Genomic DNA, 16,682 nt, shown 5'->3' on the forward strand with positions numbered 1-16,682 from the left:
TTTGCAGGATTTTGTGTCCTGTGTTAAGAGCATTTTAAATACTTTCTCTCTCCTTTTCAGATAAACCTCATCAAAATGACAGCAAGAGGCTATTGAGTGAACACTGGTGACTGGCTGTGCAGTCACAGCAGTACTGGTGTCTGCTCATTTGTATTAGGGAACTTGTGGGCTAGTTAAAGTAGATTCTCTGTCTCACTGCCTGTTCAAGGAACTGGATTCCTGTGATAGCTTGCCTGCTCATAAATGAACCTCCTGGTTAAAAGTGTATAGCTGCGAACTCTATTTATGCAATTTCAAATGAGTCAGAGGCTGTCATCAAGCAAGGTTCTGTACAGTTTCACGGTCATGCTATACAATACAGATTCTGATTACATGGTGTGGTCTAGCATTCAACTATTGCAAAGAGCCATAGAACCCAAATATAAAGCAATATTTCACCATAAAGACATACCAGTTTCTGGAAAGGATGTAAATTTTCTCAGATTGATGATGGAAAAAAATGAGGAAACCAAAAGAAGCCATGCGGTTGGCATTCGCTTCCACATCTTGATGAAGATTTTACAAAACATTCTTCTGGGGGTTTTTGTTTAGGTTCTTTTTGTTGTTGTGGTTGGTTTTGGCAGAGGTTGGTTGGTTGGTTGGTTGGTTGGTTGGTTGGTTGGTTGGTTGGTTGGTTGGTTTTATATGTGTAGTGTGGTCTTGCATCAGCATTTGTCACTTTTGAAAGAGTAGTGCTCAAGGGTTTAAAACCCAATGTGTTCATGCAATTCTTGAGCTTGAAAAGATTCCTGAAAGACAAAAGGCTGGAAAGATTCTTCAGTGAGACTGACCCTAATCTTGTTAATGTAATTATTTACCACATGCCTCTGTTCCTCTGTTAAAAAAAAACAACCAAGCAACCAAACAAAAAGCCAAAACAAACAAAACCCCAAACAAACAAACAAAGCCCCCAAAAAAGAGAAAAAACCCCAACAATAACAACAAAAAACAATAAATCAAACAAACAAACAAAAAAACCCATTCTTTTTTCACATCTTATATCATGTTATAGAAAATTTCATAGTGCACTTGACCTGTAGAATCAATGAGAGCCATAAGCTCATCCTGGAAAATGTCATGCAGCCCAGCTGAAATGAAGACTGTCTTGGTTATAAAAAAAAATCAAGTAAAAACATTTTGGGGGTTTTTGTCTTCAACACAGGTTAGCTGAACAGTCAGCAAAGAGCAAAAATGCAAAAATTAGATTTGCTTATTGATACCAAGAATCAAGAGGTTTGAGTTGATAGATTTTTGAGACTGTGCAATCTACTGAAATAGAATGAAAATTCAATTGATCCTTAAAATTTTCTTTTTGATAGATATGTGAGCCTTGTAATGGAATAAAGCTGAAGGGACCTCCTTAGTCTGGATCCCTCAGTTGCACTCCAGAGAACTCAAATACCTTCCTTTCTTAAATGAGCAAGCTGATGATGTTTTACATTAAGGTTTGCTGATCCTTTATGATCCCAGGAAGAAAGGCACTTAAGGCCCTAGAAGTTAGCTTTTCAAAATGCTATTTTTGAAAACTAGCACTACAAAGAATGGCAGAAGGTCACAGGGAATCTTGCATCCCTGTAGATGCTGGGAGCCCTGAGCTGGGCATCATCACACAGGCCTTCAGTGAGCAGGTAACCCATTCATAGAAAGTGACACCCCATTTTTGTCATCCAAGTTATTGCAGGATTTTCTTGTAAGGAGACAGCTGTGTGCATTATTCCTACTATCAAACAGAAAGGACATAAACAGTAAAACTTCCTTCTGCACTGTTGGTGCAACCACCATTTGGGAGCTGCCTGCAGGCTTCCCAGGGACAGCAGGCTGGCTGTGTCTGTGCAGCTTGGAGGGGTGCGTGCAGCCCCACACAGCCTGGAGACCGTGCTGCTCATGTGGCCCCTGGTGCCTGCCTGGGGTCACCTGTGTGTGGATCCCCAGCTCCTCCACATGCAGCAGTCCCCAGCCAGGATGTAACTACTCAAGCTGAAATCCACTGTTTGCTCTGCAGGAAAATTGTTCCATGTCAGGTTTGGTTTTTGGGGTTTATTTTCACTACAAAAATCAAGATTCTGTGGTTTTCTTTGTATTTTTTTTTGTCTTCATTACCTTTTCTTTTCTTTGGGCCTTTTTCCTCGTATCAATTCTCTTTGAGCTGATGATTCATCAAGGAAGCACATTCTAGATAGGGTCCCATCTGTGCTGTGGCCACTGACAATACCATTTTCATTTGTAATCTCTGCAGGAATATGTTTACTGATGCATTCAAAAATGGCATCTTCCTTTCATGTGGCTTCATCTTACCAGTGTTTGTGGTCTTGCTGTGATTGACTAATGCACCCATTACACTTCTTCCCTGATGTATATCTAGCTGGCAGGGAATGTGCTGCTTTTCAGTGCAAGTCCTTAATAGTAGAAGCAAAGCAAGACAGGCAAAATTGAAATTATCTTTTCCCATCAATTCTGTATCATGAGCCCTAACCCTAAAGTGGAAGTTCTTTGAAGTTTGAGGCTATGCCCTTTACATTTTAAATTTAATTCAATTTCTTGTACTTTACTCATGCAGATGGTCCTTCCTCTCTAATATTGTGTCCCTCAGAGGTTTCATCAGTATTAGTACCAAGATCACTTGTGAAATTACAACAGCTGTAAAACTAATTCTTACGAATCTCTCAGATATCCAATCAAAAAATTTCCTTTTGCAGTAAAACCAAGTGTAAATTAGACATTAAAAATAGAATTTTATAGTGATTTTTTTTACAAGTGCTATATTGAAATTTTTCCTTTTGAAGGATAAACATTTTGAAGGACTCCAAACCTTGGTTAGTCTGTATTTTTAAGTATAGGTGAGAAAGTAGTAACAACTTTACAGTCAGAACATCAGAAATAACATCATGGCTTAATTTCATCAAATTTAGTTTTTTGTGATTACCATCTTGGGTGGGATTTGTAATGCAGCTGAGGCTTGGTGCCACTGCACAAAAAGTGCTGCAAGAGCTTAAGATGGCTATTCTAAAATTAGTTTGGTTTCTTTATGCTTAAATTACACAAGGGTAAATGAATGATCTACTCTAAATGAAGATCACTGAAGTCCTGGTCATATTTTTCATTCTAGAATATTAGAAAGATCTCTGTTTATATCCAGATCCAAACTTGAATTCAAGAATCTCTATTCTTTCTAAATGGTGGCTTTTGAAATCTTTCCCCAAAGTAACTTTTAGTCCATCAGGATTCTGCCAATATTATTGTCATCAGTTTAATTTCAATTTTAAAAGTCCTTAAATGCATTATGCCACAGTATCGGCTTTTGTATGTGTTTGTTAAACAAATTTTCTGAGGGCAAAATGCCTAATATGCTACATCTGAATAACTCTTAGAGCTAGCAGCTGTCTTAGATAGCAGAAGGGCAAAAAAACCCTGAAAGATGACTTAAACCAATCACTTAACACGTGCACACATGAAACCATCATGGCCCATAGAGCTGCTGGAGAAAAATGTGTAGCTGGCACAGTTACCTGAGGACTTAACAGCACAGGGCCCTCTGACCTGACAAACCCCACTTTTCCAATCTACATCTTTCTTTGGGTCTCTCTGGCTGTAGTTTCTTTTATTAGTTCTCTTAGAAAAAAATAATCTCTTCAAAATTAATTTAAAAAAAATGAATTTTAAAAAAACTTTCTTGTGAAGTTTTAATGTTCCTCCAATAAGGAAGAAAAACATGTCCTGGTTTATTTAAATTTTGTCGCCTGGCTACATGTGATTGTTTGCCTGGGTTTCTTCCTTCTGGAAAAGGTTCCTTAGCAGGAGACATAGTGTTGCTATATGCTGTCAAACCTTACATCATATACTGAGCAGTGTGCTAGTTGTTTCTAATGCTTTGTAAAAAATAAAACATTTTTGTCAGTGGATTTATGCTTTTTTGAGAAAACACAGGGTAACATGTTCTGTTGTTTTCACATAGCAGCTATGTTGCCAAATTGCTCTGAGGCCAGGTTTGGATAGCAAAATTTAAAATACATGCTCACAGCTATGCATTGAACAGCTGTTTCATGGTTTCAGTCATAACAAATGAGAGGCCCAATACTGTAATACAAAAATGCATCATATTAGACAACATAAAAAAAAAGTATTTTAAAATATATGCAAGTTCAAGCAGCATAAACAGTCTACGCTGTCAATCGGAATTTTCTTGTTACAGTTATAATGTAGATCTGGGAATTACATGGTTTTCTCTTTTGAAGTTTTCAAATTAGAGTTTTGAGACATCTTTCAGAGTTCTGTTCAGATCTTTCCTTTGACCTTTGTTAGATTAGATTTCCAGTCATTTCTTAGAGCAGTGAAGAGCAGTCACCCATTCAGTTGCAGTAAGTAATTTGGTTCTTGGAAATCACACCACCTCTTTCCTGCCCAGACACATGTCAGCTTCGAGCAAGAACCCAATGCAATGATTTAGGATACTTTTCCTTCTGTCACAATAAACTCTGGGCATTATTCCAGTAAATCAGAAATAGAGCTAGTAATGTCAGTGTTGAGATTATATCATTAAACAGTACATGAGCAGGAAGAGAAGAGAGACTGCAGATTGCAGAAAAACAAGGACCATTAATCACAGAGTCCCTGTCTACTGAAGCGCAACAAATGAGAACAGCTGGTCTCCAATAAGTCTACATGATTTTAATTGATGGAAGCTGTTAAGGAGAAAAGCATGCATACAAAGAAAAAGCATACACATGTAAAATTATTTTTTCTTTGAAGTCAATTTCAGTATCTCAGTCTTATCCTGACTTTAGCGTTCATTCAAAATAACTTGATTGATATTGATATAAAATTGAGTTTAAACTTATTTTAGTAAGAATGGATGATAAACACAGATTTCTGTATGCTGCAGCTAGCAGAGGGGGAAATACTAACGTATCTTTGGTTTACTTTTCTAACAGCTCTGTGAAGTCAAGCTGTTAAACAAAAGACAAGTTTCAACCTTTCATCTTTAAGCTAGGTCCCAGTTTACCTTTTTGTAACTATGAGATTAGAAACCAAAAACTGCATTTTTGATTTATGTATTCAATGTTGGATGAAGGGATGAGAGAAACTCTACCCTTAGGTGTTTGGGTTTTTTTAATGCAGATGCTACAAAATCAATGAAATAAATACATCAAAAACTTTCTCTTTTGAGAACATCATCCTCCTGTTCCAGGCTTTGTTATTTGGCTTTCTTTCATTGCTAAGTAACTTACTGTGGCTCTTACTGTGCTCTGTATTGCCCATCACTGTCACTGTGTTTGGTATTACTGCCTCATTTTTACTTAACCTTCAAAGAAATTTATGAAGGACAAGTGAAGTATTACAAATATGAAATAGTGATTTCACAAGCCAGTAGACAAGAGAAAAATCATGTACGTTGTCTTTCCCCTGAAGATGAGAGCAAGAGTCTGTTTTTCAACCCTATTTCATTAATTTGCTCACCTCACTGATTTTGTGGAACTTTTATTCTCATTTTTGTTGTGTAATGTCCTTGAGTCAGCATCAGAAACAAATTAAAAGTCAATGAAAAGTATGCTGGTTTTTTCCAGCCTCTTTTTCTATTTAAGGAAGTGTGTTTCCATATCATTTCCTTATCTCTTTCTTTTGGGACCAAGTGTTCATGTTACACCTGTTTAATCCATGGCATTGCTGTTGTGTAATACTAAAGATCTAGGCAGGGAGAAAGTATCACTGTCAGTGATCCTGCTCCTGCAGGTAAGACCTCCAATGAATTTGCAGTCAACACCATAAAAGGGAGTTGACAAAAGAGCATGTCTCTTTGCTGTGCATTTGCCCAAGAGGAAGGAAAGTAATTTTCTGTCATTCTGAAAATGAAACAAATTATCTGTAGCACAGGCTACCAAAGCTGTACATCCTATTGCACACCAGGATTTCAAGAGTGACTTCTAAGTTGTTCTTGAACTCCAATAATGCCCATAACTTGCTGCAGTGCTTGGAGTTATTGAGGGTGGGAATTTCAGTGCCTGTATCTCATAGGAAGTTTTAGTGCAGCTGTCTTTCTGTATGTGTTATGGCATGTTGGACAGACCAGGGTGACCTTTTGTGGAGTTGTAAATAAAGGAACGAAAGAAAAGAAATAAAACTGGGAAAAACCAAAGGTCCTGTGGCATGCTGTAGACTTTGACTGTCCTTGTAAAGAGTTCATAATGACCTCATAAGATTTTATCTAAATACATAGATTAACTCTTCATTCAAGGGAAATCTCTGGGTTTACTAATTAATCAAATGCAATGCATCTAATGTATTTCTGAACATGCATTTTCTGATTTGTTCTAGGTTCTTTTAAGTTAACTGCTTGTAAATAATTTATGTTGACACCCATTGCAAATGTTCGTATAGTTGCTACACTGATGTCCTTTGACATGAGCATTTCCTAAAACAAGTATTTTTAAATGCTGTAATCTATTAACTACAGCTGTAATTGCAAAGTCATTTTAAATACTAAGTGCACAAGTCAAGAATGGGCCTAAGTTCAGGCTTTTAGGGTTATTTCCCCTGTCCAGAATGTTTACACAGAAAGTTCTGGCTTTTGTAGGAACAGCCTACTTTTATTCTCAATTTTTTTAACAGAAAAGAAGGGGGAAAAGAAACACAATGTACTATTAATAGTGCTTTACCTTGAATTTTGTATTTTCATTTTTAGCACTTTAAAGGATCAGTCCCAATTTCTAAAAAACAGAATGCTTCAGAATGTGCCAATAGATCCAATGAAAAAAAGACACAAAACCAAAATATCTTGAGAAAGAAATTGTATTCCAGCTGCATTTCTTAAAACTTTATGGGTGTTTCTTTGGGGTTTTTTTGTGCTTCTTGTGTTCCTGTTTCTTATTCTTGTAAGTTTCTTATGTATAATATTTCAGATAAGGAACACCATGAAAAATACTTGTATCTTAAACACTTTGAAAGCAGCAGTGGACCACCAGCCAGATGACATATCTAAATAATTGAATGGAAAATAGCTGCATAAGCTTTTTTGTTTTGTCAAAATAAATGTGTTAGATATCTCAGCACTATTTAAGCCTATTGGCCTTAAATGAAACTCTAAAGTGAAAATGTTTTCTTAACATTTCTTCTACATAGAATTTGCAGAAATTGAAGTGGGGGTGGGGGAGAGGAGAGGAGGATGTCTTAATTATATGTAAGATGTTCACAAATAGCTAGAAGTATACTTTGCTTAGGATAATTTGTATTGAAATTATAGTTTAGAGGTGGAATCCTGATTTGTTGTACTCAGCATTTGTATAGAATCTCCCATCACTGAAATTCTTTAAATCAAGAGGTGTTTTACAGTAATTTGTTCTAGCTCAAGTAGTAGTTAATTTGAAGAAATCAGATTAAATCAGTATTAAACAGAAGAGAGGAATCTTAGAGGTTCATTTCCTACATTCCAATCCACAAATTAAATTTTTGCTGTTGTACAAGCAGCAGTGACTGTGATGAATACTTGTATCTAAACCAGTATAAAACAAAGACAAATAAAACTGCTCTCTGGACTGATTGGGTAAGATGAATAGTCTGAGGTACCAAACTTGAAAGGAACATTGAGAAGCAGAAGCCTAGAAAGTAACTGTTACCACTGCCTTGACTCCATTTTTCATTCAGGTTTCTTTTTAAGGAACATGTATTAGATTGCCTCATGTAAAGCATTTTATTTTACTGTCTTACTTTAAAACATTGATCTCTACAGATAAGAGGTGTAAGCTCAAGTAATGTCTTCAGGTGATCCTACTGTCTGCAGGTATTGGTTGTTCAGTCAGGAAATAGGCACAGTGGTATGTGAGCTAAATGATGACTTGTTTCACAGTTTTCAATTGTAAATAGTTTGTGACTTTCATTATTAAGTTAAAATTTATTGGTAGAGATGACTCATGGAGTATTTATAAACAGAATAGTCACATTCAGCTCTGAATTTGGTGGAAAAATGCAATTAAGTTTTAGTTCTTACCTTTCTCATTAGATAGATACTCTTCATCTACCCAGTCCTGTCATCACCTTTATTTGCAGTGGATGCACTATAGCCTTAAAACCACAAATATTTGTGCAGTCTGTATAACACTCTGGAAAAAATCCAGAGACTGAATTGTTAATGCAGTATTTTGAGAATATAATTTGGCTTAATATTCCTCTTATGTCCAGATATTCCTAAATAACAATGGGGTTTATCCCATGTTATGCTGTCACCAGGATGCAATGCAGTTTGTGTTCTGGGTGTTTTTCTCTCTACTTCACTTTCTTCTATGTAAGTAATTAAAACATAAAATAAAACAGATCAACTGATTTTAATTCAAATTAAAGGTTGACTGTTGCTAGCAGAAAATATATGTGAAAGAGATTTTTCTTATTTTAAATTAAAACTAAACCACATTATTAAAAAAACAGGTTGACTACAAGTATCAATCTCAAAGGCATGTTTGGTTCATTCATTTTCCACTAGGATCTGTGTGTTCAGGACTGGTAGAAATTTTTGAAATTATCTTATATGGTATTTTGGGAATCTAGTGTGAATAGGAGAAATACTCATATTGTGATTAGTATCACCAAGACCCTGAAAGGAAGGAACTCTCCAGATATGTTGAACTGCTCTCTATTTCATTTGGCTCTTAGTCAGCCAGTTAGTAATTTAAAGTATTTCCTCTGCTCTTACACTGGCCCCACAGACTTTGCAAACTCTGCAAGTAAGTTAAAATGAGAGTTGAAGTTAAACATTGTAACTCATAATAATGGAATTCATCTTGGGTTTCTACCTTCCTAGGGCTTCCTGGTATATAACAACACCCCCTGTAGCAGAGAAAATGTTGTTATTACTGTGCACAGACCCAGTTCACATCTATCTGGGGAACTGCACAACCATCTGCTGAAAACACATCACATCATGTGGATGGCAGACTGCATGAATTGCTGCTATTGTTTATTGTTACATGTCTTACAGTGCTGATGAGCTCCAAATTTATATTTAGACCAGGAAGAAGAATAAATACCTCCAGAGGCCAAATAGCTCATCATTTACTTTCTTTGCTAGATCTGCTGGAAACTACTCCTTTCTTTCATTGTCAGTAGCTTTAACCTGTGCTTCTGTTTAGGCACTTCAGGTCAGCTACAAATTACTTTGCCTGAATATCTCACCAAATCTTCCTGTGTCCATTTGGTGACTTAAAGCAATAATCTCACTTGAATATCCTCTACTAAACTGATGGAAAAGTAACCCTACACTTTCTGAGAGTAGTGGGTAGCCAGAAGCTACCTCAGTCCATTTTCAACCCCTGGAGCAGGAGGGGGCACTAGATGAGTCTGGTGTGCTTTGTTTTGTAGCACTTTTGTTAAAAATTACCAAAATATTAAGGGAGTGTGAGGGAAGAAAATAAATCATGTGAAAATAATTTGTGCTTGCTGCTGGAGGGAGAAGAGGACTGATACAAAGTCAGGAACCCCCCTCAGCAGCTGTAGTTTTTTTGTTGGAGTGAAGAAATTCTGCAGAAGTCAAGAAGGAAGGCAAGGGCTTATGCAGTGATTTTCCTCTGTTGTGAATATTCACTGAAGGTTACACAGGCCACAGAGATTCTTCCTCTCTAGAAGAATCCTTTCAAAGAGCTGCTTTGAAAGAGGACCTGACATAACATTGGCAAGTACCAGGGATGCTGCCCAGTCTATCAGGTGGCAGTGCCAAGAGAACAGCTCTTAGGAATGCCCAGCTGAAGGAAATAGCATGAATCAGTGGGAAGCATTGAAAGCACCAGAGGATGCTGCAGAAAATCCCTGGAGTCAGGAAAAAACCCATAATCACTGCAGTGAAAAGGTAGACTTCTGATAGCCATAACCTTCTTCAGAAGGTGATTAACTTTCTCAGCAGCTGAATTCGTCCATGCTGGAGCAACTCACTGTAAATTGGGTGTAAGACAGTGGCAGTCCCTTAGGAGTCCCTGAGAGCAGAAGGCTGGGCCAGGACTGTGACTGGCGTGTCCTGCAGCTACTGGGCTTGCTTCCTGTCAGCTACTCATGTTCCCAAGGTAATGCTCCTTCATGTTTTGTCTCCCTCTTTTCCTGTAAATTTGTGAGATTTCCATGTTTCCTAAGAACCTGGACTCTGTAGATTATTTTGGTAGGATTCTGAAAGGGAGCTCAAGCTAATGGGTTTTTTCTGTAGGAACTTATAGAAACAGAACTCTGAGAGTCAGTGCTGGGCATAAGGAATACAGAGTCTCTATGCTTGTTCATATTTAGGATTATCTGTATAAAGGGAAAAGCCATAGTGTAAATTTAATTGCATTTTTGATGTCTATGAATGCACGACTAAATAATTAAATTGGAATAACTGTTTCTCATTTTGACAAAAATGCAATTTACTTTCCACCCTTCAGCAGGTCTTCCCACTCACCACCAGCAATAGTGTTCCAGGAAACTTTTCATGCTAAAAATAGAAAAAACAAAAATAACAAAGCAGAGGCAGAATGAAGTGCTCTCAAAACTATATTTTCTTTTTCCTAGAGGAATACAATTAACACAATAAAGATTATTTTAAGTAATCTGAGAGTTTTTACTAATACTTTAGAGGCTATAGCATTCTAAATTATTTTAGCATTTTAGTAATCTACTAATATGCAGTGAATTTTTGGCCATGGTTGTTAGACTTTACAGTGCTGAAATTTTCTGAAAAACATACCTTTTCAAGATTTGCTAGTCAGAATATATTCCTTTCTAAAATAAAGTTCAGTGTTTTGACAATGCCTCTTTCTGTTATTCCATTATATCTCTTTTTTACTTACATAATTTATGTAAATAATATGGGGTTTTTTTTAGGACCGTAGCAAAATAGTTTTCCTTACTGAATTCCAATTTAAGCATTTTAGTTAGTACGTCTGATTTTTTTAAAAATTACTATATCCTACAGAATATTCTATATCCTGGTTTGTCATTTGGAAAAAAATATAAGATGTTTCAGACTTTTCTGGCAGAGTAGAAACACCTTTTTTTGTATCAATTCATCAATTTTTCGCTATTCCTTGTAATGATCCATAAGATTTATGTTGTTGTTTGCTGCTAAGAATGTACAATATCCACATTTCTGGCTGACTCTCTGTAAAGTGATCAACAATGAGAAAATCCTCAAGTTTTCATTTAATTTTGTTGCATATTATCTGAATCAGATTGACAATCTGATTAAACTTTGTCAGAAGCACTTCATACTGACATAATTCAGTACAACCCCTAACTTCTTAAAAAGAAAAATAGCCTTTCTTTCTTTCTGGCTTATTGACTCGTTTTTGTAATGGCATCAAAAGACATCTTAATTTGCTTGTGGGATATATGACTAATAGAGTCATATAATAGAATACCTTTCATCCCCAATGAAAACTACAGTATGAGACTTCATTGTTTTCTCTTGAAGAAATCGTTATGCAGTTTCAGTACTTACTGAGATGGAAGATGTTCATTAAAAATCTGAGTCTTGCTTCAAAGCTTCCAAGCCTCAAGTCAAGTTAATATTTTCTGTAGAAGTGAAAAGACTATAATATATAAAGCAGCTTGAATTTCATTTACATAATGTAAAATAAAACTACTTTAGAGAAGTGCAGAGTTTTAGGAGAATATGAAGATCATATGGGTTTGTTTGGTGAAGCCTATCAATATATTGTATTAAAATGCCTAGTAATTCCCAAACTCTAATAGGTTTGTTACATACCTGGATTGTCTTTAAGGGAGTGCTATTTTCTTATAAGCTCACATATTCTAAAAGGTTTCATAATGACATTTATGCATTTCATAATGTTTAATAACAGTTTGGGTAGACAATAAAGATTCATAGGGTAGTTTTCATTGTGAAAGAAAGAGCATGCAGGATACTTTCTTACCTGGCTGTCCTATACATTTGGCAGAGCAAAATGATATCATTTAAGAGGAAATAGTTAGGCTTAAGAAAACAGGCATGGCTGTGGTGCTTTTCTTTCTAGCCTTTAGCAATACCTAAATCTCTTTTGGTCCTTCATATTGTGCATGCAGACTTAGTAGTGACTGGTGTCTGGGATTTCAGATAGGTCAGCAAGGTATTAAGTCTAGTAACTTATGGCCTAACTACGTTTTGGTAGTTACTACATTAGTCTGATTTTTCTCTTGCTATAGGACCTTGTTTTTAAAGCATTATGTTCTTGAAATTTTAAACCTAAGGCAGGCAAACTGAGGACATGCAACATCTGGGAATGCAGACCCCCACTTTTTCTGTTGGTTGTTGTGGCAGAAATTATGACATGGAAGCAAATCTCAAAAAGGATGAAAAGCAGCCCAAGGCAGCCTCAAACAGTGTGTGAGGTGATGTTGAAACTTTATTCATAATAAAAATGTTGAATTCATTCTTGCACATGGGAGATCAAGTTTTCTGCAGTACCCTGTAGTGGCTTGTCCTTGGGTTTAACAGAGGACTGAAAAATTGCTTTTCCTAGGTGGACTTGAACCTGCTTAGTCTGATGACACTACTGCAAGAATTTGGAGTAGCAGCATTCAAGTCAAGTAGGGCTCACTTTGGAATTTAGGATTCTTTTGTTAGTGACTAGACAGCTACATTTTCAACACTTTCAAGCCAAGATTATCTCCTCTTCCTGTAATTTAACAGTTTACTGCAAACAAGTGTTGGGTGATCTTCAACATGAAGGGATTAAGAGGGTTTATTAGCCAGAGAAGTTTTTTATGGGACCTAGCAAAGCATCCATATGCTTTGCAGTGCAAGAAAGGAGAGTAGAGGTAGCACAGAAATGCAAGAAATGAAACAACAACAACCAAAAAAATGGACTAAACAAGAATTTAACCAGAAGTGAAGGAAATGGTGCAGCAGAAGAGAAAGCAAAAGAAAGAGAGTTGTTTAAAGGAAAAGGATCAGGAAAGATGTGAACAAAAGTCCCATTTGAAACCATAAAGCCAAAAGGGCAAATGGTTCCTGGCACCTGTTATGAGCAGAGGAATAAAGCTCATAGCTTGAGCTCCATCAAGAATTATGTAGGTGGCATATACCTACTGCAGTTGTTTCTGTTGGATCTTTGTTGGTCTGACTGTATTCACAATATCAGTATTATCTTGCTGCTTGAAGGCATTTTCAGTTATGCCTTCTAAAATATAGCTCCCATTCTCAAAGCAATTCTCTTGAAAATGCTGGTGCTCTTTCCACTGAAAGCTCTGGAATTATTGCCAAAATTAGACAACTGATGGTAAAATTTAGCCCTGTACAACAAAGGCTATCTCATATTTAGGTCTCACTTTAATCAACAAAACAAGGTTTCTGTGAAGGGTAAGCCTTATTCCATGATTCCACAATAATTTTCTCCATAAATTACAAATGTGACGACTCCATATTTCAACTGTATTCAATCCAGTGTGATGCATAAGTACAAAAAAAGTAATATTCCTCACTTGAATGAATCTAGCATTAAATGTACTGGCAGGTTTTAGATACTTGGAAAACTATGAACTATGCAAATACTGAGTATAATCTGTTTGGAACCTTTTTGTTTATTGAGAGTACTTTACAGGGAATCATGACATAAAGTATATTTAATTTGTATAACTATTGCTCAATTCCTTAAAGAGTGGCAAATGCTCTACGCAGAGGACTTTACTTGACTGAGAGAGCCAAATTACTGAAAGATTGCCAGCACCCCCTCACTCCTTTATAATAAACTCAAAAAATTGCTATACTATAAAAATTAATTTTTTAATATGCATGTTTTTAAATACTGCATGTACTTTTGTGGTGGTTGAAGGTGCTAAGGAAAAAAAAATGAGTTTGTATATAAAAGCCAGAAATAGTCTGTTTGTGGAACTGAGTGATAAATATAATAACATGAGACATACCAAGCAAAATACCTGGGTTTTTTGTCAACATTTACAAGTCTGTACCATAAGGTTGGATTAAGTTTCAGTCTCTGTAGGTAGCATGCATTCACTTACATTTTAATAGCAAATGTTTTCTCATCTCATAGATTTAGTTTTGTTTTAGTGTGTGTAATATCTATATGATATAAAAGTAACCTGAACTCATTTGTCATCTGTGGAAACTTTTATGTATTATCATGAGGAATTGTCATGACATCTTTCCAAGCTAATGTAGCACTTTTTCATCACCTTGTAATGAGTGTAGGGTTCAATGTGTCTGTGGTAGTTCAGTTTTGATAAATGCTCTTATCTAAGGCCCTGCTCTTCCAGATGGCAAATAAATGAATGTTTTCTTGTGTGAATTATGGTATTATTCTTCTGTTGTGCAAAACATGAATTCCACTGATGTCCACAAAAGTCTGTTTGACTGGATAATCTGCTTATTCTGAGAAAGGATATAAGAAAGCCTTCTTTCAGAGTCTTGAATACTATAAAGTGCAATTTACATACTCATGGAGATAGATAGACTTAATTCAATGCTCAGGTGATGCTTCTCTTTTGTCCTGGCCTTGATATCAGCAGGCAGGATGGCCCTGTTTTGTTTCATGTTCTTTTTTATCATTTTCCTGGAGGTGACCCCCCAAAACCTGCACATTCCTCAGAATGCCTTCTGGGCACGTTTTTCTCAAGTTATAAAATGGGAAGAATAATTCTTTCAGCTGCAAAAGTGTTAAAAAATATTGTTGATGTGGTATTCAGTCACTTTTATTTTGTTGTTTTGTGTTTTTTTTTCTTTTCCAGGATTACTTACTGCCATCTACCTTTCCAGAGTAAATGGCTTTATGTTGGAACAGAGAGAGGAAATACACACATTGTAAATATTGAGTCCTTCATTCTTTCTGGATATGTTATCATGTGGAACAAGGCAATAGAGCTGTAAGTGCAGATAAATTTTTTTTTCATTTGTATATGTGGTCACTTTCATAGCTGTCAGCTGTCTTAAATTTAATTTTTAAGAATTATTTGGTTTTTCGAATATGTCCGGATCTTTTGAAGCCTTTAATTTCAGTGAATGCATTTCCAGTATTAAGTGGTTTTTTAACAGGACATTAGGAATCAGATTTATGTTGGAGACCATAATTATATTTCATATAAAAAAAATAATGGTGTACTGTTTAACTATGAAGTTCCATGAAATACAGTCTTTAATCACTAAAATTCAGATTTTGCTATTTTTATGAGGAAAGCTTGATCTCCATCTCCTCCATCCTGTGAAGAGAATAATGGAGGATATTTGCCCTAAGATTCTACAGAGAACTTTTCTTCATTGAGCTGTGAAATCATTTAGATGAGAAGGGACAGTAGGAGGTCTCTAGACCAAGCCTCCTGCTCAACACAGTGAGAATTTGAAGGTTAATTCAAACAGATCAAAACCTGATTAAGTGATAGGAAATATAATGAGTGCCTATTAAATGATAGTTCTCTAACAAGCTAAGCAAGGTGCCTGTGTTTTGGGTATGAAATGGAAAGAGACATACAAAAATCTGGGATACATTTATGCTTCCTGCAAGTAAAAGCCTTGACAGAAATGAAAAATTCTTTCTCTGCTGGTCCCTCTGTGAAGTTCCAGCCAGAGGAACTTTTATGGGAAAGCTCAGAGTACTTCTTGCAGTTTCTGAGACATTTGCTTCGTGTTGTGAGGGACCTGTAACCTCTGATAGTAAACTGAAATACACTGATCTCAGTGAACCAAGAGAACAGTCAGTAAGAACAGGGTTACAGGCCTGCAGTGTAACCCCAGTTCTCAAAAATTCCTTCCTTTCTTTTCTCTCTATTATTATTATTATATTAATCACTCTGTCCCCCAGGTTGAGCTGATGCGTCATTTTCTTTCTCCCTCTCTGCCCTTACCAAACTTCATAGGCACAGTTGTAAAAATCTAGGTTTACCTTCAAAGGGCATAAAACCAAGGATTCACATAGTAATCAGGATTCAGTCTGCTGGTAAATCTTTCATCCAGATCTCAGTTTTGGAATGTTTGCTTGTTCTGCCCCCGTGGGACTGCTTGGCTCTGGTTAGTAGTTTTGGCTGCAAAAAAAGTACTGCTGGAAAACATGGTTTCCACCAGAGTATGATAATTTTGATGAGTTATTCAGGTGGAAAGTATCCTATTTTTTTTCTGTTTCTCACTTTGTTTTGGTGACATTGACATATTGGAGGGCTTTTAAAGTCCTCTATTTTAGAATGCCTACATTTACTGCATTGAGTAAATAATGTCTTTAAGTTTTTGGGAACAACATGTTTTCATTTTGTGTGCACTTGTAATTTTCTTTCCTCCAGAAATTATGATGTTTCAATTCTATAGGGAAAGAGATCCAAAAGTTTTTTTATGGACTGGAAGCCTTCCACCAAGTTTCCCTTTCTAATTATTTTAAAATTCTTCTGGATAAATGTTTTAAAATTATTTTAGTGGCCACAACAAACATTTTTCATGAAAGTAGAGTAGAATGATGCCCCCCTTTCTATGTGGAAAATAAGGGTTGCTTTCTTACAAGCTTCACAACTGATTTTTTGACATAGGCTAGATGCTGTGCAATATGCTCCCTCTCTAGAACCTTCAAGAAAGCAAGCAACCCCTCCTAACTATCTTCTTTGTATTTTCTATGCAGGGAAATATCTAGAATTTCAAAATTTTCTCTTTCCATAAGTTGTAAAAGGTAATGACAACATAATAAACATAGACTTTGTCGCCTCAA

The 16,682-nt window shown here is 36.1% G+C and overlaps 1 protein-coding gene across 4 annotated transcripts in view; it reads left to right on the forward strand.

Annotated features, from left to right (window-relative positions):
* STXBP5L (syntaxin binding protein 5L) overlaps window positions 1-16,682 on the forward strand; it is a 183,748-nt gene that overhangs the window by 74,426 nt on the left and 92,640 nt on the right. For all 4 annotated transcript variants that reach the window (XM_058824985.1, XM_058824980.1, XM_058824983.1 and 1 more), the window contains exon 5: window positions 14,728-14,862. In XM_058824985.1, coding sequence (XP_058680968.1) covers window positions 14,728-14,862 — 135 coding nt within the window. The remainder of the gene's footprint in view (window positions 1-14,727; window positions 14,863-16,682) is intronic.

Source organism: Ammospiza caudacuta, chromosome 2 (assembly GCF_027887145.1).
Source record: "Ammospiza caudacuta isolate bAmmCau1 chromosome 2, bAmmCau1.pri, whole genome shotgun sequence".
In the NCBI taxonomy this organism is placed as follows: domain Eukaryota; kingdom Metazoa; phylum Chordata; class Aves; order Passeriformes; family Passerellidae; genus Ammospiza; species Ammospiza caudacuta.